At 48.9% G+C, this 23,965-nt stretch overlaps 1 protein-coding gene across 7 annotated transcripts in view; it reads right to left on the reverse strand.

Moving 5' to 3' along the window:
* The window catches only part of C2CD2 (C2 calcium dependent domain containing 2), a 63,033-nt gene extending 39,640 nt beyond the window's left edge, over positions 1-23,393 (reverse strand). For all 7 annotated transcript variants that reach the window (XM_082624821.1, XM_082624820.1, XM_082624819.1 and 4 more), the window contains exons 1-2: positions 22,720-23,393; positions 7,022-7,120 (exon numbers count right to left, since the gene is read on the reverse strand). In XM_082624821.1, coding sequence (XP_082480947.1) covers positions 7,022-7,120; positions 22,720-22,992 — 372 coding nt within the window. In that variant the 5' untranslated portion in view covers positions 22,993-23,393. The remainder of the gene's footprint in view (positions 1-7,021; positions 7,121-22,719) is intronic.
* Positions 23,394-23,965: the final 572 nt, after the last annotated feature.

Consider the following 23,965-nt stretch of genomic DNA (forward strand, 5'->3'; position numbering starts at 1 on the left):
CTAGGTAGTCCCAGGTTTTGCTATTGCTTTGCCAACAAGCAAGTCCTCAGATACCTGTCAATCTCACCACCCTTTTCCACTTTGCTTTTCAATTAAGCCTCTTGTATGATGGCCTCAGCTCCTCCTTCTCTGAGAACTCTCTAGAGAACCGGAAATAATTTAATTACTTTTGTCTCCAAAAGAATTAGGAATACAGCTGAGAAGAAGGATCTAAAAGGTTTATGCCACCCAATACATTTCACTTCAATCACGCTATACGACATAGTGCGGGAAAGAACTCCAAAATAAAAACGGAAGTCAAGACCCTTCGCTAACCCTTCAGAGTTCCCAGCCAGATTTCTTCCCCAACTCTGCAACCCAGTCTTGGCCCTGTAAGTATTCTTTAAGATGGCACGAGCCTCATAGAAAATATTACTTCTACTCTGGAACAGACTCAATTTAAAAAGTCAACTGCGGGGCTTCCCTGGTGGCACAGTGGTTGAGAGTCCACCTGCCGATGCAGGGGACGCGGGTTCGAGCCCCGGTCCGGGAAGATCCCATATGCCGCGGAGCAACTAGGCCTGTGTGTCACAACTACTGAGCCTGCGCGTCTAGAGCCTGTGCTCCGCAACAGGAGAGGCCACGACAGTGAGAAGCCCGTGCACCGCGATGAAGAGCGGCCCCCGCTCGCCACAACTGGAGAAAGCCCTCGCACAGAAAGGAAGACCCAACACAGCCAAAAATAAATAAATAAATTAATTAATAATAAAAAAAAAGTAAACTGCGTCAGAGCTGACTAGTCTCAGAACATCTATAAAGTTAACCCTACTTGCCCGCTTGTTCACAATACCTGGCTGAAGGTGTATTTCTATAAGGACTCTCCCAGTGGACCGAGCTGAAAAATGCTGGAAACAAGATGGCAGCCAACCCCAAGGAATGCTGGGTAGATGTTCTATTTCATCCCCTCGAGGGGTGTGCCTTGGACCACACGGGCTCCGATACCCCACCCCCAACTACACTCTCCATCCCTTCTCTTGTTGGGATACTTTAAAAAGAACAACGAGGCTTTTCAGTAAGAGTACACGACCAGAAGGTATTGTTACTACATCATGTGGTTTAATGTGAGCATTCCTTGGCTTAAAAATCCAAGAATGTGCTGGTCTCCTCCATGGACTCTATGCATTAAAAGACACATACAGGACACTTCCTTTAAAATGAAAGCACTTGGTCACACTTCCACCTAATGCCGGTGTGTTCCAACTCACAAACAAAACCCCAGCTTACCCGAGGGTCCTTTTACCTGGTCTTCACCAGGCGAAGTACCTGAGGGCTGACTCAGCCCAGAATTCCACATGCCTTTATCCAAACAAACAGGTGGCCCTCCCAGAGACACTGCTCCCATTCACATCTCAAAGGGCGAGGCCTCCAATGAGGAATTTTGCACCTGCCCTTGGAAAGACCTGGCTTCAAAACAATTTCACAACCTGTTGGTATTTTAGCATAAATACCAGGCTAATGGGGTACCTGGAATTTCAAGTCATGCAAAGTCAAAAAAGAGTCAACCAAATTTCCTATTTGCAACCACAACTTTGCGTGCTCTACCCTTGTGAAGGGGTCCACCAAGGTCTGGAAAGAGCCCAGCAGTGCCCAGAAGCTCCCAGGGTATATTTTAGTATATGAATGTATAACAGCCTTAGGTAGAAAAAACCCATGTGCTCACAATATACAGTTCATCCCAGTGACGGCTGTGGGGTTCCCCGACATACACTGTGGAATAAGATTCCGGGGGAAATTCCATGCAACTGCCTGAAGTCTGTTTGTTGCCATGGTTTTACAGAAGCAAGGGTTGGTGAGTGCCTTTCAGTTCCTTTTTTCCCATTTTCACCATCTCTTTCCTGGTGGGGGTGGGTGGGAGCTTAAGTGAAATGATACTAATAAAAAGGTAAAGAATAATAGTAACTGCTGTTGATGATGTATTGCGGTTGGAGCCCGTTTCTGGAGGCCGACTCGGGTTCAGTTCCAGCCTCTGTTATTCAGCAGCTCTTAGTTCCCTTGCCCGAGTGCCCCAGCCTCTCTTGGCCTCAGTTTCCTCCTCCGTACAATGGGCACAATGCTTCCTTGGGCAGAGAAGGGCTGTGGGCACTCATGAGGACAGACACGGCCCTTATTGCCCGGCGGCATCAGAGCTACCACGTGGCAGGGGCCCTGTAGGTGTTGCACAGGCCAGGGCCAGGGAGGGAATCATCCTTTACAGACACAAAGCCCGTGGCTCAGTGAGGGCCTCACACCGAGAAGGCCAGCGTCACTGCACTCCCCCAGCAGCAAGTGACCCTTGCTTTGCCTGGCAAGCCTTCCACCTATACATCCTGTTCACAGGGACACTCGCCACGCTTGCTAAGTAAATGTGTGGCCTTTGCAGCGCGTGCCTGTCCCAGCACAGCCCTCTTAACCCTGATTCACGTTTGGAGAGCTCCCGCACTGCCCTTGTAGACCTCACGCCTTCACAAAGCTTCCGAACCCAAGCATTTGCCCTGGAGGGGTTACGGCTGCACCCCAAGAAGGAAGAGCTGCTCTCAGGCCACTTGAAAAGTTAAGTTTGCTCCTTCTGGGTCAAACATTCTGGAGCAAACCTCTCCTAGGACATGAGGAAAGAGAACCTAGCTGAAACTCGCTGCTCTTGTGTAAGAGGGCAATTACGGTCTGGGAGAGAGAAGTGTACTGGGGGTGTGTTGAGACCAGAAGGGAGAACACAGAGAGCCCTGGAGGGAAGCTGAAGGGCAATGCTCTCCTCCACAAGAAGTGCCCCACCGAGAATGCCTCTCGGTACGAGCCCTCACTGGGGCTGCCACCCGGCTACGCTGAGCGTGTGTCTGCAGACCACGAGCCCTGGAGACCCAGGGGTGCTTCCAGTCGCCCCCTGAACAGCTGCTCGTCCACAGGAGCACAGGCATCCTGCCCTGCCCAGGGAGAACTCCTTTAGAAAACTGCCCCCGCCCCAGCACAGCTTTGCCTCTTGGGATAAATATCTGGTCTTTGTCCTCAGTCCCGGGCACACTGGCTCCTAAAGCCCTAGGAATCTCCCAAGTGATAAGAATGTCTTTTGTATGCTAAGGAGATGACTGGGCGGTTGGGGGGTGGAGGGGGGTGGCTAGATAACATCAGGATGGGGACTGGGGGCCAGAAAGAAGACCAAGGCGTGGTTAGAGGGTAGCAGCTTTGCCACCTGGACTTCAGGGGAGGGGAGGGGAACTAGAGAGGGAACACTCACCCATGCCTGTAATTTAATCAGCCGTGCCTCTGTAATGGAACCTCCAGAAAACCCCTGAACAATGGTGTTCGGAGAGCTTCTGGTCCTGGGAGGGCGGTGCACGTGCAAAGTGTGGAAGCTGCCCACCCCTTCTCCCTTCCCTGTCCCAGGCATCTGCCATTTGGCCGTTCCTGAGCTGTGTCCTTTACTAGACACTGATAATAGTAACTAAAGTGCTTTCCTGAGTTCTGTGAGCTGTTCTAGCAAACCATCAAGCCGCTTTACAGCCAGTCGGTGGGTCCAGGTGGCCCAGACTTGGGGTTGGCGTCTATAAAGTGAGGGGAAGTCTTGGGCTGAGCCCTTAACCTGTAGGGTCTGTGCTGTGTGGGGAGTTAGTGCCAGAATCGAGTTGAATTGTAGGACACCCTGTTGGTGTCCAGAGAACTGGAGGACTGCTTGCTGGGTGCAAGAGAAGTCGCACACATTTGGTGCCAGAAGAGTCATGAGTCAACGGCTCAGAAGCCCCCAATTCAGCCACGGCTGCAGGGTGTGGACTGTGCATCTACCACGGGTCCTGCAAGGTGACTCAGATGCTCTAAGCTATGCAAGACCCCGCTCTCTGTGCAGGACGGGGGGTGGGGGGCTCGCTGATGAGCCAGGTACTTGCAAAGGTAGTTGCTCTGGCACATGGGGGTCTTCGGGGGCTGCAGGAAAAAGTCCGAGCACATGGCAACTGGAAGGCAGGGGAGACCCGGTTGTGTTCTGCGAGGCTCGTGCCGGGAGACTCAAGACCAAACCCCAGCTGGGAAGATGCTCACAAAGGGAGACCAGGGCCCCATTCTCATCTACTCGATCGAAGACATGACGAGACACCAGACCCCAGAGTCATCCCTTTCGTTACCTCAAATGTCATCCACATGTCCCTTGTCAGGACTGAGTTCGAGGGATGAGAAACACAGACCCTGACACTTTGGAGGGAGCATGGGAAGGGGAGGGGGATGTCACTGAATCTCCTGTCTGCATTCCTTGGACACCTTCTGAGTCCTCAGACTCTGCTACGGTTCTTCCCTTCTCAAGAGTTACACAGAGCAGAGAGAACACATGACGTTGCTGGCACGGGATTCAACCTAAGTTTGGAACCCATGGCGGGTGTTTAGATCCTAAAAGCAGGAAGACACCGTCATCAGTGTCCTGCCCGACAGGCAGTCCTAGAGCACGAGCTCCTGGGACGCCGCCTGTCCTCCGCTTGACGCAGGGGTCCCCAACCCCAGGGCTGGTCTGTGGCCTAACAGGAACCCACAGCAGGAGATGAGGGGTGGGCGTGTAAGCGAAGCTTCACCTGCCCCTCCCCATCGCCCACATTACTGCCTGAACCATCTCCCCTCCACTGCTTCCCACCCCCCATCCGTGGAAAAGGTGTCTTCCACAAAATCGGTCCCTGGTCAGGAAAACACAGGAGTCAGGAACTATGAAGAAACTTGTGAAAGAAAACAAGATCGTGTGCACTTAACCAGTAGTTTACTAGGTAAGAAGCTTCCTAGAAGATCACGTGGACAGCCGTCCATGGTCCTATCCGGGGGCGGCAGAGGAAGGAAGGCTGAGAGCAGAGAGGAAGAGGGCAGACTTAAAAAAAAAGCTTATGCACGTCTATATATTGTTTTTAACTTTTTGACGGGTATGCACAATTTCTGTAATGGTATTAAAACAAACACAGTTTAACTGTCCACTTTCCAAAGGATGCTTTTCTGGCACTACATATCCAGACCTTTAAAAACAGTCTAGGGGCTTCCCTGGTGGCGCAGTGGTTGGGAGTCCGCCTGCTGATGCAGGGGACACGGGTTCATGCCCCGGTCCGGGAGGATGCCACATGCCACGGAGCGGCTGGGCCCGTGGGCCATGGCCACTGAGCCTGCGCGTCCAGAGCCTGTGCTCCGCAACGGGAGAGGCCACAGCAGTGAGAGGCCCGTGTACCAAAAAAAAAAAAAAAAAAAAAAAATTAAAAATAGTCTATCGCCATTTCCAATCTCTGCTCCCTCCCGGCACCTCCTGGCCAGCCCCTGAGATGTGTCCCTCTTTTAACGCTGACAGTGTCAGAAATCAGCAAACAGAAACTGTCCACCACAAAGGGACCTGGGGTCTATTTGTAATGATAGGGCACTCACTGCACAGGGGCACTTCCCAAGCAGGGGCCTTGGGTAGGTGAGGCCAGCAGCAATCTGTCCCTCAGTCCCCCAGCCTTTGAAACTTAGGCACTGGAGCATCTGCTCACAAGGCCCCTTCCAGCTCTCATGGGCTGTGTTGGTGTCAGCATCCTGCCTTGTGGCCACCAGTTTCCTCCCAATATCTTCCAGAGACTTCTCCACGCTTGTTGCAGGGGTTATGGAGCTCTGTGACTCCCGTATCCGCCAAGGGTGGGAAAAGAGAGCTTCCCTGAGCTGCCCGGGCAGAGGAAGCTGGGCCAGCCCCTGGGCGACCAATTCTGGAATCCGTGGTGGAGCTGAAGCATGCGTACCTACAACCTAGGAATGTCACTCGTGCCCTGGAGACACTCCCGCTCTTGTGCCTGAGGCACAAGAAAAACTACCTAATTATCCATCAGTGGAAGGTGGAAAAAGCAGCCCTGGTCCACCCAGAATCCTGAACTGTAGCTCCAGCTAATGAACTAGAGCGACACAAATCAACCTGGCTGAACCTCCAAACTGGCATGTTCTATAAGGAGAAAGCTTCTTGTGAAATTGTGCACACAGAACAAGAAACGTTTGAAATGCACAAACTATGCTCTAGCTGAGCCAGGAAGGAGATACACAAGAGGTGGGGTTCCAGGGGGCTGGATGTGAGCTCCTTCTGGGCCCGGGGGCCACCCAGGTGTCCCCTCCTTGCTGTCTGCTAAATGATAGGCATTTAATTTGATCATAAAATATACAGAGATACAAGGGTAAGCCTTGTACCTGAGAGTTTCTCAGCACTTCTACAGATACTGTTTGTTAAAAAAAAAAAAAAAGAACTTACAATTATTTATGGTATTTGACCAGTCTAATAAGTAACTTCAGCATGTGAGCTGTTAGCAACTATAAAATAAACTCTATGTAATATCTAAATGACTCAAATCTATATATCGTGTTACAGAAATTATTCACATATTATTTATATAACTATATATACAGATATAATTCACCCATTTAAACTATACAATTAAATGGTTTTTAAATATATTTCACAGCATTGTACAAGTATCACCAGTTTAGAACATTATTGTCCCCCCCCAAAACCCTGTCCCTGTTCACCTGAGCAGTCACTGGTCACGTCCCCTCAAGCATTACCCGGCCCTAGCCCCTGGACACCAGTAATCTACTTTCTGTCTCTACTGATTTATCTATTCTGAATAGTTCATATAAATGGAATCTTATGTGTCCTTTCATGTGTGGCTTCTCTCACTTAGTGGAGTGTCTTCGAGGCTCATCCACGTGGGAACACGTGTCAGAACTGCATTCCTTTAGGAGGCCAAATAATACTCCATCGTGGGGACATGCCATATTTTATTTATCTAGTCATCAAGTTGATGGATCAGATTTTATTTTATTTTTTTGATGTAAGGTGTCTGGCATTTTCAATAATTCTAAGACAGAATAAATTCCCCCACCCCAGCTTTTTCTCTTTTTTAAGTTGTAGTCTAGCTGATTTACAAGGCTGTGTCAATCTCTGCTGCACAGCAACGTGACTCAGTTATCCAACTCCGCTTTAAATTCGCTTCCTCAGTGAAGAAAGGCCCAAGGCAGGTGACGGTGCCCGGCTCACCTTCTCCTGGGCTGACTGGGCCACGCTGGACACTTGTCCCATGGCCAGCTCCAGGGGCTGCTGCAGCGGGTCCTCCTGGAAGCAGAAGCGTGGCGGGCCCTGGAACGGAAAAGCACAGTGAGGAGATGGGTGCAGTGCCAGGCAGGGTGGCTACTTTCTCAAGGCAATGATGTAATTGCCGCAAAGCTCGGCAGACCTCAGAAAATGTGGTCTGACTTCTTTTGGTTCAATCCATGCCTCTAAATAGCAGCAACGGGCAAATATCAGTAAGGAATGCAGGGACAAAACCAAAGATGTTGCAATAAAGTCGGCAAAGGATATTTTGAGAGTTCGTGTTTACGGTGTAAGGGGAGAAGCCCAGGCTCCTGGGATGGACCGTGGGTCTGGAGATCAAGCACAGCACCTGGCCAAGCATAGCAGGTTCAAAGGCTGTGCTGCCCTTCTTCTGGGAAAGCACTCTCTCCGGTTTCATAAATCACCTCTCCCTGCTCCACGTGGGTGCTGGCACTCTACTTAGGGTGGCCCCCTTCTCCTCTCCCACTGCCCAGACGGCGTATGAGGGGGAACCCGGGGTGGGGGGGGCAGTGGGAGGCTGTGGCTGCTTCTCCCTGGAATTTGGGATTCTTGGCTGGAAATGAACTTGGGCCGGTGGCCATGCCCAAGGATCAGGTTCCTCCAGAGCTGCCAGGCTCCTGCCCTCCAGGGTCTCCTGGTTCAACCCCGCCCTCAGCTCTGTGCATCCCCATAAGCTTCCAGAAAAGTCGTCTGTGGCTTGTCGCTCTATGTCCATTTTGGTTCTTGCAATTAAAATCTCCAAGTGCAAGACGTGCAAGTAATGAATATGAACGCAAGGCAACAAGATTGATGTTTTATAAAAGAACACATCAGGCTTGGATTGCCAACCAAGTCTTGGCCTTATAAAAATAAGTTCTCTTGAGAAGCTGAACACTTATGCCTACAATACGACCCCGGAACGAAACTCTTCTTAAACTCTTTTCCTGACATGCTCCAGAAAGTACATCATCGTCAAGCGAGCTCCGATTGACTGGTCAAAAAAGAGATTCAGACCCACAACTTCCCTCTGTATCTCACCTATTTCTGAGACTCTCAGCTGTGATGTGCTGGTTCCAACTACAAGGCCAGATCAAGGGTAGGGAATTAAAATGGTACAAAGAGGCACCAAAGCTCTCCTGGCAGGTGCAGTGCAGAGGAACAAGAATGAAGTCATCACGGGGCTGTTTCTTAAGAATTCCCAGTGATCCAGAGTAAACCTACAAGGCACAGGACATTGTCACTGACATGCTTCTAACCTCACCCTGTCTTAGCAACATTGATCTCACCCCCTAAAAATCATCAGGGAAGAATTAAATCTACTTCTCAAGCGTGATGAAGTCATGCTTTGGGGGCTGCTCTGCTGACATTCTCCACGGCTAGAGCTTGTTTGGGGGTGACCTGCTGACCAGGGGCTTGGGGATGACATCGCCCTGTGTGCCAAGCTGCATGGCTGAAACAGTAGCACCCAGCACAGAGCCCAGCACCAGGCAGGGAGCTGACCCCTTGCGGGAGTCGTTACAGCCGCCGGGGCTGTGTGTGAAACAACGCACCTTCTGCACCAGCCTGAAGACACCACGTTGCCTTAAGCAGCCCCGATGCCACCTCCTGCCCCTGCCCGTCAGGAGGTGCCATCTATGCCCTCTTATGTATGACAGCTTCTGAATGAAAACCCTGGAAATATTTTGCTAGGGAAGTTCATGTCAAGGGGCAGTCTCACAAAGGAAATACATTAGGAAGTTAAAGTAAGGACCCAGAGGTTCCCCTTCCCTTTCTGCTTGATCCTTGAGTTTCAGGAAGCCCGGCGTGCGTGCAGCATAACCACAAACTCCCACATCTCTGCACCCGTCCTTGGGAACGCAGCCCCGTTCCGGACTCAACCCCACTCAGACTAGAGCAAGATTTTACGTCCACAGGAAAAGCAGCAGGCAGGAGGTGCCAGGAAAACACTGAGAAAGAAAAACAAGAGACTAGCTCTCCTTGACGTTAAGACGCACTCTAGAACCTCTGCAATTCAAAGTGTGAACACACAGACGACTAGTAGGGCCGGAACAGGATGTCCAGGATAGACCCCAACACATGTGGAAACAGTACGTGACAAAGGTGGCATCCCAAATCACTGGCGAAAGATGGATCTTTGAAAAATCTGGATATGGGAGGAAACCCAGACAGAATGTAAACCTCAATGCACTACGAGTAAAGAACACAACCATGTGAAGGGGAGGGAAACAGATCTAACCTGAGAAACGGAAGAAAACAGTGTCCTGGCTGCACATAAATGCTAGAATCTAGTCAGTAAATGTGTTTCTCATGGGGGTACAGGTCAGCAATTCAGAAAGTAAGTTACGTGTAAACTAGAACTGACCAAATAAATATGTTACAGAGAGTACGTCCCAGATACCTCACTTTTGGAGGAAGAAGTTAGAGAGAAGGAAAGGGGAAGATGAGAATGAACTCTGTGCCGTTGACCTGGAATCCAGGATATAGGTATAGTCATGGTTTGGAAGATGCAGACAGAGGGATGTGTGCACATGAATGTGTTCACATCCATATATACACTGCCTAGGTCTGTCCACTAAGAGGGTCTAGAAGCAATGAGACCCCAGCAGTAATGAGCACACCTGATGCCCAGATCTTGTTTTCTAAACACTTCTCCAGGAAAAGGAATCAGAGCTGCTTAGAAAACTGGCTGAATCCAGGGTCAGAGAAGAGGAAAATACAAGACGAGCTCAGAGCAAACATCTCGTGGAACCATCAAGCAAGGAAATGCTAAGAAAAGAAAAAAACTATGTGTGTGTATATATATCGATGGAAGAACACGACAGAGCTTCTAATGGCCAAAACAAGAACAGTTTAAGCAACAAAATAAATAGTGATGGTACTGAATTATAACCCATGGAATAAAATAAATACCCATGAGTCCACACTGATGTAAATAATCAATTACATATACAGATGCAGGAGAAGTGGCAGCTCTTTCTTGCAGTAGAACTCCAATGAATAAATGTAGGAGAGAGGGAAACAGAAAATCATCATTAGGCAAACTCCACAGAAGTCAATGGCTGCAGACTAGATACACAGATGGATGCCAAAATCAGTGAGTGAAAGTATGAGGGGTGACAGGATTTGTACAACCTCAAAGTATCTCCCCAAGTTATGTGGTGACTAGAGCAGGAAAGGATAAGAGGAGACCTAAGATGTAAGAAGAGAAACAGGCGGAAATCACCTTAACCAAGGAATGAAGGCCACTGCTTCTCCCCAGCAGTACGCCACACTGACATCACGCACCCCGTGACGCAGTACGCTGAAAGGGGCGCAGCACTTCCGTGGTTTGTATAACTGCAGTCCAATTGTGTGAAAACACCAAACTGAGGGGTATTTGGCCAAATAACAAGCAACAGTCCTCAGAGTTGTCAAGGTCACAAAGAAACAAGGGAAGACTGGGAAACTGTTACAGCCTGCAGGAGACAAACGCAAAGCAACAACTCAATCCATGTAGGACCTGAACGGGACCCTGGAACAATAAAAGAATACTGGCGGAAAGCCGGTGAAATTCAGGCTGTTGCAAAGTCACCACGGCCTCTGCTGTTGCAGGCTTGCCCCGCATTCCAATTGTAACTACCGTACCCCTCCCTCCCCCCACCCCCGGCCTGAGTGAGCCAGAGTCCCCTAATCAGCCACTGCTTTAACCCTGTCCTCTCTGGGCGGGAACAGATGCCTGAGGGCAACCTACACGCAGAGGCGGGGCCGAATCCAAAGCTGAACCCCGGGAGCTGTGCGAACAAAGAAGAGAAAGGGAAATCTCTGTGCAGCCTCAGGAGCAGCGGATTAAATCCCCACAAGCGATTTGAGGTACCTGCATCTGTGGAATACCTGAATAGACAACGAATCAACCCAAAACTGAGGCAGTGGACTTTGAGAGCAACTGTAGACTTGGGGTTTGCTGTCTGCGACTGACTTGTTTCTGATTTTTGTTTATCTTAGTATAGTTTTTAGCTCTTGTTATCATTGGTAGATTTGTTTATTGGTTTCGTTGCTGTCTTCTTTTTTTTAAATTACTTTTTAATTTTTTTATTTTAATAATTTTTTTATTTTAATTATTTTATTCTATTTTATTATTATTTTTCTTTCTTTTCTTCTCCCTTTTCTTCTGAGCCATGTGGCTGACAGGGTCTGGTGCTCCAGTCTGGTGTCAGGCCTGAGCCTCTGAGGTGGGAGAGCCGGGTTCACGACATTGGACCACCAGAGACCTCTGGGCCCCATGTAATATCAATCGGCGAGAGATCTCCCAGAGATCCCTATCTCAACACTAAGACACAGCTCTGCCCAGTGATCAGCAAGCCCCAGTGCTGGATGCCCCATGCCAAACAACTAGCAAGACAGGAATACAACACCACCCAATAGCAGAGAGGCTGCCTAATATCATACTAAGCTCACAGACACCCCAAAACACACCACCGGCCACAGCCCTGCCCACCAGAAAGACAAGATCCAGCTTCATCCACCAGGACACAGGCACCAGTCCCCTCCACCAGGAAGCCTACACAAGCCACTGAACCAACCTTACCCACCAATAAACAACGGGAACTACGAACATGCAGCCTGCGAAAAGGAGACCCCAAACACAATAAATTAAGCAAAATAAGAAGACAGAGAAATACACAGCAGATGAAGTAGCAAGGTAAAACTCCACAAGACCAAACAAATGAAGAGGAAATAGGCAGTCTACCTGAAAAACAATTCAGAGTAATGACAGTAAAGATAATCTAAAATCTTGGAAACACATTGGAGAAAATACAAGAAACGTTTAACAAGAACCTCGAAGAACTAAAGAGCAAACAAATAATAATGAACAGCACAATAAATGAAATTAAAAATTCTCTGGAAGATGAATCAATAGCAGAACAACTGATGCAGAAGAATGGATAAGTGACCTGGAAGATAAAATAGTGGAAATAACTAACCCAGAGCAGAATAAAGAAAAAAGAATGAAAAGAATTGAGGACAGGGCTTCCCTGGTGGCGCAGTGGTTGGGAGTCTGCCTGCCAATGCAGGGGACACAGGTTCGTGCCCCATTCCAGGAATATCCCACATGCCGCGGAGCGGCTGGGCCCATGAGCCATGGCCGTTGAGCCTGCGCGTCTGGAGCCTGTGCTCCGCAATGGGAGAGACCACAACAGTGAGAGGCCCGCGTATTGCAAAAAAAAAAAAAAGAATTGAGGACAGTCTCAGAGACCTCTGGGACAATATTAATCACAGCAACATTTGAATTACAGGTGTCCCAGAAGAAGAAGACAAAAAGAAAGTGTCTGAGAAAATATTTGAAGAGGTTATAGTTGAAAACTTCCTTAACATGGAAAAGGAAATAGTCAATCCAGTCCAGGAAGTGCAGGGAGTCCCATACAGTATAAATCCAATGAGAAACACACCAAGACACATACTAAAGAAACTCTCAAAAATTAAATACAAAGAAAAAATATTAAAAGCAGCAGGGGAAAAGCAACAAATAACCTACAAGGGAATCCCCATCAGGTTAACAGCTGATTTTTCAGCAGAAACTCTGAAAGCCAGAAGGGAGTGGCAGGACATATTTAAAGTGATGAAAGGGAAAAACCTACAACCAAGATTTCTCTACCCAGCAAGAATCTCTTTCAGATTCGACAGAGAAATTAAAATCTTTACAGACAAGCAAAAGTTAAGAGAATTCAGCACCACCAAACCAGCTTTACAACAAATGCTAAAGTAACTTCTCTAGGCAGGAAACACAGGAGAAGGAAAAGATCTACAATAACGAACCCAAAACAACTGAGAAAATGGTAATAGGAGCATACATATCGATGACTACCTTAAATGTAAATGGACTAAATGCTACAACCAAAAGACACAGACTGGCTGAATGGATACAAAAATAAGACCCGTATATATGCTGTCTACAAGAGACTGTCTTCAGACCTAGGGACACATACAGACTGAAAGTGAGGGGATGGAAAAAGATATTCAATGTAAATGGAAATCAAAAGAAAGCTGGAGTAGCAATTTGCATATCAGATAAAATAGACTTTAAAATAAAGACTATTACAAGAGACAAAGAAGGACACTACATAATGATCAAGGGATCAATCCAAGAAGAAGATATAACAATTGTAAATATTTATGCACCCAACATAGGAGCACCTCAATACATAAGGCAAATGCTAACAGCCATAAAAGCTGAAATCGACAGTAACACAATAATAGTAGGGGACTTTAACACCTCACTTTCACCAATGGACAGATCATCCAAACAGAAAATAAATAAGGAAATTCAAGCTTTAAATGACCCATTAGACAAGATGGACTTAACTGATATTTATAGGACATTCCATCCAAAAACAACAGAAAACATTTTCTTCTCAAGTGCTCATGGAACATTCTCCAGGATAGAGCATATCTTGGGTCACAAATCAAGCCTTGGTAAATTTAAGAAAATTGAAATTCTATCAAGTATCTTTTCTGACGACAATGCTATGAGACTAGATATCAATTACAGGAAAAAAAAGTGTAAAAAATACAAACACGTGGAGGATAAACAATATGTTACTAAATAACCAAGAGATCGCTGGAGAAACCAAAGAGGAAATCAAAAAATACCTAGAAACAAATGACAATGAAAACACAATGACCCAAAACCTATGGGATGCAGCAAAAGCAGTTCTAAGAGGGAAGTTTATAGCAATAAAATCCTACCTCAAGAAGCAAGAAACACCTCAAATAAGCAACCTAACCTTACACTTAAAGCAATTAGAGAAAGAAGGACAAAAAAACCCCAAAGTTAGCAGAAGGAAAGAAATCATAAAGATCAGATCAGAAATAAATAAAAAAGAAATGAAGGAAACAATAGCAAAGATCAGTAAAGCTGAAAGCTGGTTCTTTGAGAAGATAAACAAAATTGATAAACCATTAGCCAGACTCATCAAGAAAAAAACGGAGAAGACTCAAATCAGTAGAATTAGAAATGAAAAAGGAGAAGTAACAACTGACACTGCAGAAATACAAAGGATCATGAGAGATTACTACAAGCAGCTATATACCAATAAAATGGACAGCCTGGAAGAAATGGATAAATTCTTAGAAAAGCACAGTCTTCCAAGACTGAACCAGGAAGAAATAGAAAATATGAACAGACCAATCACAAGCACTGACACTGAAACTGTGATTAAAAATCTTCCAACAGGGCTTCCCTGGTGGCACAGTAGTTGAGAGTCTGCCTGCCAATGCAGGGGACACGGGTTCATGCCCCAGTCTGGAAAGATCCCACATGCTGTGGAGCAGCTGGGCCCATGAGCCATGGCTGCTGAGCCTGTGCGTCCAGAGCCTGGGCTCCACAATGGGAGAGGCCACAACAGTGAGAGGCCCACGTACCACAAAAAAAAAAAAAAAAAAAAAATCTTCCAACAAAAGCCCAGGACCAGATGGCTTCACAGGTGAATTCTATCAAATCTTTAGAGAAGAGCTAACACCTATCCTTCTCAAACTCTTCCAAAATATAGCAGAGGGAGGAACATTCCCAAACTCATTCTATGAGACCACCATCACCCTGATACCAAAACCAGACAAAGATGTCACAAAAAAAGAAAACTACAGACCAATATCACTGATGAACATAGATGTAAAAATCCTCAACAAAATACTAGCAAACAGAATCCAACAGCACATTAAAAGGATCATACACCGTGATCAAGTGGGGGTTATTCCAGGAATGCAAGGATTCTTCAATATACGCAAATCAATCAATGTGATAAACCATGTTAACAAACTGAAGGAGAAAAACCATACGATCATCTCAATAGATGCAGAAAAAGCTTTTGACAAAATTCAACACCCATTTATGATAAAAACTCTCCAGAAAGTAGGCATAGAGGGAACTTACCTCAACATAATATAGGCCATATATGACAAACCCACAGCCAACATCATTCTCAATGGTAAAAAACAGAAACCATTTCCTCTAAAATCGGGAACAAGAAAAGGATGCCCACTCTCACCACTACTATTCAACACCATTTTAGAAGTTTTAGCCACAGCAATCAGAGAAGAAAGAGAAATAAAAGGAATCCAAATTGGAAAAGAAGAAGTAAAGCTGTCACTGTTTGCAGATGACATGATACTATACATAGGGAATCCTAAAGATGCTACCAGAAAACTACTAGAGCTAATCAATGAATTTGGTAAAGTAGCAGGATACAAAATTAATGCACAGAAATCTCTTGCATACCTATACACTAATGATGAAAAATCTGAAAGAGAAATTAAGGAAACACTCCCACTTACCACTGCAACAAAAAGAATAAAATACCTGGGAATAAACCTACCTAAAGAGACAAAAGACCTGTATGAAGAAAACTATAAGACACTGATGAAAGAAATTAAAAATGATACAAACAGACAGAGAGATATATCATGTCCTTGGATTGGAAGAATCAACATTGTGAAAATGACTATACTACCCAAAGCAATCTTTGGGTAGTATCAATGCAATCCCTATCAAACTACCAATGGCATTTTTCACAGAATTAGAGCAAGAACTTTCACAATTTGTAATGGAAACACAAAAGACCCTGAATTGCCAAAGCAATCTTGAGAAAGAAAAACGGAGCTAGAGGAATCAGGCTCCCTGACTTCAGACTATACTACAAAGCTACAGTAATCAAGACAGTATGGTACTAGCACAAAAACAGAAATACAGATCAATGGAACAGGATAGAAAGCCCAGAGATAAACCCACACACATACGGTCACCTTATTTTTGATAAAGGAGGCAAGAATATACAATGGGGAAAAGACAGCCTCATCAATAAGTGGTGCTGGGAAAACTGGACAGCTACATGTAAAGGAATGAAATTAGAACACTCCCTAACATCATACACAAAAATAAACTCAAAATGGACTAAAGACCTAAATGTAAGGCCAGACACTATACAACTCTTAGAGGAAAACACAGGAAGAACACTCTTTGAGATAAATCATAGCAAGATCCTTTTTGACCCAGCACCTAGAGAAATGGAAATAAAAACAAAAATAAACAAATGGGACCTAATGAAACTTAAAAGCTTTTGCACAGCAAAGGAAACCATAAACAAGACGAAAAGATGACCCTCAAATGGGAGAAAATATTTGCAACCAAACAACTGACAAAGGATTAATCTCCAAAATATACAAGCAGCTCATGCAGCTCAATATCAAGAAAACAAACAACCCAATCAAATGAGCAGAAGACCTGAACAGACATTTCTCCAAAGAAGATATACAGACTGCCAACAAACACATGAAACATCACTAATCATTAGAGAAATGCAAATCAAAACTACAGTGAGGTATCACCTCACACCATTCAGAATGGCCATCATCAAAAAATCTACAAACATTAAATGCTGGAGAGGGTGTGGAGAAAAGGGAACCCTCTTGCACCGTTGGTGGGAATGTAAATTGATACAGCCACTATGGAGAACAGTATGAAGGTCCTTAAAAAACTAAAAATAGAACTACCATATGACCCAGCAATCCCACTACTGCGCATATACCCTGAGAAAACCATAATTCAAAAAGAGTCATGTACCAAAATGTTCACTGCAGCACTATTTACAATGGCCAGGACATGGAAGCAACCTAAGTGTCCATCGACAGATGAATGGAGAAAGAAGATGTGGTACATATATACAATGCAATATTACTCAGCCATAAAAAGAAAGGAAATTGAGTTGTTTGTAGTGAGGTGGATGGACCTAGAGTGTGTCAAACAGAGTGAAGTAAGTCAGAAAGAGAAAAACAAATACCGTATGCGAACACATATATATGGAGTCTAAAAAAAAAAAAAAAAAAGAAAAAATGGTTCTGATGAACCTAGGGGCAGGACAGGAATAAAGACACAGACGTAGAGAATGGCCTTGAGGACATGGGGATGGGGAAGGGGAATCTGCGATGAAGTGAGAGAGTGGCATGGACTTATATATACACTACCAAATGTAAAATAGATGGCTAGTGGGAAGCAGCCGCATGGCACACGGAGATCAGCTTGGTGCTTTGTGACCACTTAGAGGGGTGGAATAGAGCGGGTGGGAGAGAGACGCAAGAGGGAGGGGACATGGGGATATATGTGTACATATAGCTGATTCACTCTGTTATACAGCAGAAACTAACACAACATTGTAAAGCAATTATAGTCCAACAAAGATGTTAAAAAAGAAAAAAAAGTAGGGTCTTCAGTTTAGTTAAAAACTCTTGTTAATTTCTCATACTGTTACAATGTTAATATCATTTTATTATAAAATATAGTAACATTGTGCCAATATTAACTTCTTATAGGTTACAATAACATGATTGTACTATGAAATATAGTAACATTATACCAATGTTAATTTCTCATACTTTTACAATGCTTAGTATCGTTATACTACATTGTAGTGACATTGTACCAATGTTAATTTCTCGGTTCTGCTCTTGTGCTCTGGTTACGTAAGGCTGGCTGAGGAAAGTGTGGAAACTGAATTATTTTTGAAACTTCATTCTAAATCTAAAAGCAGTAAAACATTTAAAGCTTTTTTTTTTTTAAGGAAGATGTTACAAGAAAGCAGCCCGTCTTTATTGACTCTATTGACTAAAGGCCTCGCACAGATCTCATCGCATCCGGAGTGGAGGCTGTTTTCCAGACTGAACCCAAACTTATCCTCTTCCCCAGATGAAGCACAGAGAGGTCAGGGCTTTGCCCAAGGTCACACAGCCCCAGAGCTGCCTTCCAGCCTAAGCAGTGGCCACACAGCTCTTCCGAGTGGCTCAAGGGGTCCCTTCCCTCCTCAGCCACCCACGAGGGGCTGACAGGAGTGGATGTTAGCTTTGGCTGCGTTTTAGTTGACACTAACACTACACCCACTCTTCCTTCCCCTGGATTCCCGTCTTGCTGAGAGCATGGGTGAATGCAAAGAACAGCCTGAACTGGCATCTACTCCTCGTTTCTATTGACAGTTTGCAAAGTCATCCGTCAGCCTCCTTTAACGTTGATTCTTTAGAAGTGAAAAACAAAGCACATTAAACAGCTTGTTGGGCCCAGGCTTGGCCAGCTCCCAAGCAGGGGAGGCCTGTGTCCAGACGGGGTGATGCGCATCTCCACCGTTTGTCCCCCTCCAGGGACAAGTTTCTAACAGGGCCTGGTATTCAGGCTCCAATCGCCACCTGGCCCAAGCCAGCCGTGCGCTGGGCACCGGGCGCGCTGTGCCTGCACGGACAGGGCTCTGCCTTCCTCACAAATCCCAGGAGCTGATGAGGGTACCAGTGACCACAGGGTCCTGCTGGGGAGAGGGTGGGGCAGCATCCTCCAAAAAATGAGGAGGTCAGGGACCCCTGTGCTGAGACCTGAAATACTGACAGGAGTTATATAAGGAGAAAGGTTAAATAATGTTGGAGACGCAAGAAATGCCTTGCGGGAAGATCCCAGACCGGAAAGAGCACTGAGTGTTTGAGCAATGGAAGGGAGACCGGTTTGGGGGTCAGGTAGAGAGGGCCTTCCCGTTCTTACCAGCTGACTTCTACTGTGGCCACCATGGGTGGTCAAGGAGCTTGAATTTTTGTGAGCAGCACTCACAAGAAGCTCATTATAGAATAAGGAAACTCCCAAGTCTTGTCACTTTGTTTACTTTTCAAATTGCCACACCTCCTGTACAAGTCAGAGCTATTAATAACATGTTCTAAGTTCACAGGACATCTTTTTTTTTTTTTTTCCCCACAAAGACCACAAATTGTCCTACAGTCTCGGTCATTTGCATTTAGAACATTCCTCTGAAAAAAATCCTGGGGCAAAAGACTGAAGAGACAAACAGCTCTGTTAACCCTCCGCAGCCGGGGCCTGGGCCTGCTGGAGTGGCCTGGCCCATTTCTGGACAAGTCCAGAACGTGGCCCTCGCTCTCAGACCGCTGCTTCCCGCACGTGGTCCCAACAGCATTCGCCTTGGGAGCAAGGTGCTGTCCAGCCCACCGGTAGGGGGCACGGGACCACGGAGACACTGGCTTCCATAGCTGGTGACCTGCTGTGGAAACGGCAACCCTGGAGCCACCAGGTGGGTGTCGAAGGTGTGGACCACTGCTGGGGTGACTGTCACCCCAAACCACTTTGTAAATGTTCAAGTAAATGCAGGGGAACCAAAGGGAAAACCTCAGCTGTTGCCTTTAAATCATACAGCATTTGCTCCCAGTCTGGTGACTGAGCCAGTTCTGGGATCTTTCTGTTCTCTGGGACCGAACTGCCATCAGATCAGCTGGAATTAGGTGTTTGCAATGCCAGAGTGGAGAGACGTTGTGGGGTGAGGGGGACCTGAGTGACTGACTGGTGGCTGGCTTTCGGACACTGTGTGTATCCAGCAGCATCTCACTAGTGAGGGGCTAGCTCGGGGAACTTGTGAAAAATATAGTAAGCTCCCTGCGCCCCCGACAATTTCCTAAATCTGAAGTGGGGGAGGGAGCCGGCACGTGCATTTTTTCAAAGCTCTCTAGGCAATTCGCCAGCGTTCCCCAAACACCTGGCACCAGCCCGACCAGCTGGCAGAGCAGCCACGGTTTCCTCACCTGTCTCTCCAATTCACCATCCTAATTATTCAGAGCGAGGGTCGCGATCCCAGGGGCCCTCTGACACAGGGAACCTGCAGTACCACAGTCACTGGTCATCCGGGGCCAAAGGAGACCCCACAAGCTACTGACCCACCCTCAGCTCCTACGAGACAGGAGCCCCTTTGTTAGGGGTGATGCATTAAACAATCGCACCCTTTTATCCTTTCTTGCTGGACCTCAACTAAAGGAAACATTTGGGTCTCAAAGTCAAGTTTGCTGCCCACAGGGGACCGTGACTGCAGATGTGGATGGACCATGAAGACCCCCCAGCCCAGGGTCTAGGTCAACCCTGGCAAGTCTCTCTAGCCCATGGGCCTCAGTCTCGCCTTTTGGAGAAGCAAGAAGCGCTGCGAGAAGGGTTCAGGGTTCCTTGCAGCCCTAAAACACAAGCTGGGGTAAAACAGAGTGGGAGGAGTCGCTCCATTCAGGAGAGAATCCCACCTCGCACGGAAGACGCTGGGATGCCTGAGTTCCTGCCAACCCCCCAGCGACAGGCAGAGACAGGCAGAGACGTGGTCTCCTCCCCGGCCAGGGCAGACAGATAACAGGACGGGGTGGGGCCAGATGGGGGACGCTAAGCTGAGGCTCGCTGGGCTGAGTGCGGGCTTGGAGTGTCAACCCTAATCGGGGATTAGTGGAAATCGTGTTGGAGGTAGGGCAGAGGGAGACTCCGCAGGGCTGGCTGCCAGGTCAGGACAGCCGCTAACGCTAACGGAACACCAGGGCCTGCTCACCCACGCTGTCATGAGCGTCGCAGTCGGGATGGCCCAGGACAGGGGAGAGGTATGCCAAGGCCAGGGCAGGAGTTACCCAGATCCTATCAGCCTGCAGAACGTTCCATCTGAATTCAAATCAAGCAACATTTCCAGGCACCAGGGAGAGCAAAGTGACGCCACCAATTCCCTCCCCCCATAACACACAAACACACACACACACACACACACACACACACACCTGACACCACGGTCAGACCCAATCTACAGTCAGACAAGACTCAGGGCTGCCTTGAGCTTAAACCCAGTACATTATTGCCCCTTCCAGGCAGGAGTTCTGGAAAAACTGGTGTCTAAGACTCTGCAGTGCACGGCGAATAGCAGAGAACGGAGAAGGTGCAAAGGAGCCAGATCCCTCCCCGCCCCCTGCGCCAAGGGCCCTCTCTCCTCCCACACAGAGATTCAAGTGAGTAGGGAGAAAGGTTTGCTTCCGAAACCTTCAGGTATTTGCTTCAGTTCTCAGCCTTACCCGACCGGCTGCAGACAAATTCCAGAGCAGGGATATCCTCCTTTCTCTCTGAGTGCTCCAGGCACGAGGGTAATCTGGAAGCATTATATCGAAGGGAATCATAGTTTCTAAGCCAATCAGGAAATGTCAGGGAACACGGCAGAATGCTTTAAGCAGGACTGTCCCAGACTTACAGGAGGGAGGCTCGTGCCTCTGCCTGACCCTCTCAGGAGTCCCAGGGGGATGACCAGGAGCCTACAGATCATTCACCCAACACCAAGATGCATGTTACAGCTCACGAAAGGCTGAGAAGCAGAATCAGTGGCCCACGTCACGCCCCCTGTCTCATCCAGCTGGGACAAGACTTTCACCCGCTCACAACTCCAGCCTGCAGTGTACTCAGCCCCAGAACCCAGGCCCTGGACACCAGGTCAACCAGGGGTCAATGACAGCAGCTGCATGGGGAAACAAATCTGTGTTTGCTCACATAGGTGAGGTCACATGGCTTTAGGGGCTCCCACAAGAGGTGGGGTGGCCCCCCTGAAGAGCTGTCCGGTTCTGGTGGCCGCGACACGGACTCCAGGCACCGAGGCAGATTGCAGTCAAATGACCTTGAAGGCTTTTTTCATCCAAAGGTTACGGTTATTTATTTATTTTTTTCCCCAGAGTTCAGAACACGGCCTTTTGTTGGATTTATGCTCATTCACACTCAAAGCTATTTTGTTTTTTAAATCCGTGGCTATGTGAGTCAGTCAAGGCCATGCGCAAAGACCAGACAGAGGCCCACCGTGGAATATTTTGCAGGTTGATGGTCCAGACACACAGCATTCACTATTTCCAAAGCAAAGTGCCACAGGCTTCTCCACTGAGCTCCCAAGCAGGTGGCGGAATGGGGTACACCTGGGAGCCATCAGGACAGGCGAAGACTGGGAGGTACCCCAACCCCCCCAGGCCCCCGTTCCTCCTATGGAACACCTAGAAATAGCAGGCGCCAGGAGCTTGTCATTAAGCCAAGATGTCTTAGCAGCAAAAATAAGTCACCCAGTCATTAACCAGACAAGGAACATAACCACAGGAGCATGGGGCAGCCGAGCTCAGTCATCAGCCCCTGAGCTGTGAGGTAGGAGATACGTGGGTTCAAATCCCAGTTCTGCCACCCACAGGCTGTGTGACCCTGGGCGGATTACTTAACCTTTCCAGGCCTCAGTTTCCCCACCTGTAAAATGTTGACAACGCCTTTGTCGCAGGAGTTGTGAGGATTCAGAGATGACAGACGTACCTGAAGCCCCCAGTACATGTCTGGCGAGTGGCTAGCCCTCAACGATCACTAATTCTAAATGCCAAGGAATGCAAACCTTTTGGAAATAATATGCTGGGCAAAATTCGGCTCTGTACGTGGAAGCATATTTGGTTCACAGTTATTCAGGTGCAAAAGCAGTTCAGTGTCCGCCTGAATACGGGAATCCACCTGGGACGCCAGGAAGGGCACGTATGAGCCTGAAGGGGAAGGGGAACCCCGAAAAGTCTCTCCAACAGCCAGTCTGTCCCTCCAGTGGAGCCTAGGGCCTGGCACACCTCATGTCTGGTTAATAAAGTCGAATCGTTTTGTCTTGATTCCCCATCAAGGGTCCTCCAGTCTTCAGGGTCTTTCTCCAAACTTTCAAGGATGCTCTGCCCCTGAATCAGTCAAGGGCTGTGGCGAGGCTCCGGGGAAGAAGAGCTCTGCTCTGAACCCGCGCCCCGAGGTCGCCGCGCCCGACCCCGCAGCACGACCGGCCCTCGCGGAAACTCACCGCTCTCCGTTTGGCCTCATCGTTCAGGGCGGCCACCCAGGCGGCCTGCCACTGCTTCCTCCAGATGCTCAGCGTCAGGGTCCAGGCGAGCAGCGCATCCGGCTCGGGGCGCTGGCCCTCGCCGGGCTCCGCCGCCCGCCTCGGGGAGCGGGGTCGCGCCCTGGCCAGCGCCCACTGCGCCAGGTACAGGCCCACAGTGCCCAAGGCCACGACGAAGAGCGCCACCAAGCCCAGCCACTGGACCTCACCGAGCCACGAGTCCAGGCGGGACATGGTGATGGCGCATACCCGGCGCGCCTCGCCCCAACTTCCCAGGCAGCCCCTGGCCGGGCGCACAGCCCGCGGGCGGCGAGCTCAGGACATCGGCTCGCGGCCGGCCGGGGCTCGCGGGGGGCGGGGAGGGGGCGCGGCGGGCGGATCCGGGCGGCTGGCGGCGCGGGCCCCGGGCGCCGAGAGGCCGGCGGGCGGGGTGAGCGGGAGGAAAAGCCCGGCCGGCTCACGACGGCCACGGCCCGGGACTGCGCCTCTCACCCCGCACCCCTGGCAAATGCGGACGCGGTGTCCCGCGTTCCCGACTCGGGCGTCTGGTAGTTCCCGGGGCTGTGGCCGGGAGCCCTTCCTCCAGCGCGCCGCCCCAGGCGTCCCGCCCGCGGCCCAGCGGCGGCCGGAGAAGGGGCTGGGCCGCGGGGCGGGGGAAGGGGCGCGGCCTGAGGGGCGGGGCCGGGGCGGGGCCTGGGCCTTCCCTGCGCCAGGGTCGTCCCCGCCGCTCCCCGCTCCCCGCGGCCCGCCCCTCCCGCCCCTTGAAAGGCCCGGCGCCCAGCTCGCCTGCCGACCCCGCCCCCGCTGCGGCGGCCCCCGCCGGCCGTGTGCGCGCGCCGCCAGCCCCCTCCGGCGCCTTCGCCCGGGCCATGGCTGCGCGGTGGCCGCGTGTGCGCCCGGAGCTGCATCCTCCTGCGCCGACCTGTCTCCGGCGTGGAGACGCGAAAGCGCGGGACTTTCCAATTAGTCAGCCCAACCCCAGGGCTACAGTGGGGCGGGCTGGCGGGGCTTCCGTGAGCCTGTGTGCGCGTGTGTGCACGCGTGTGTGTGCACGTGTGTGCGCGCGCCTGTGCGTGTGAAAGGGTGATTTCTAGGATCGCCAAATGCCCACCAGCAAAAGACAGTTGTCTGGTTTTAACATACTTGGAAAGCCCCTAGAAATCCACCACTCGCACCCTAAAGACTGGAACCTCGCTTAAAGAGCTGC

Source organism: Mesoplodon mirus, assembly GCF_964341445.2.
Source record: "Mesoplodon mirus genome assembly, chromosome: 6".
In the NCBI taxonomy this organism is placed as follows: Eukaryota; Metazoa; Chordata; class Mammalia; order Artiodactyla; family Ziphiidae; genus Mesoplodon; species Mesoplodon mirus.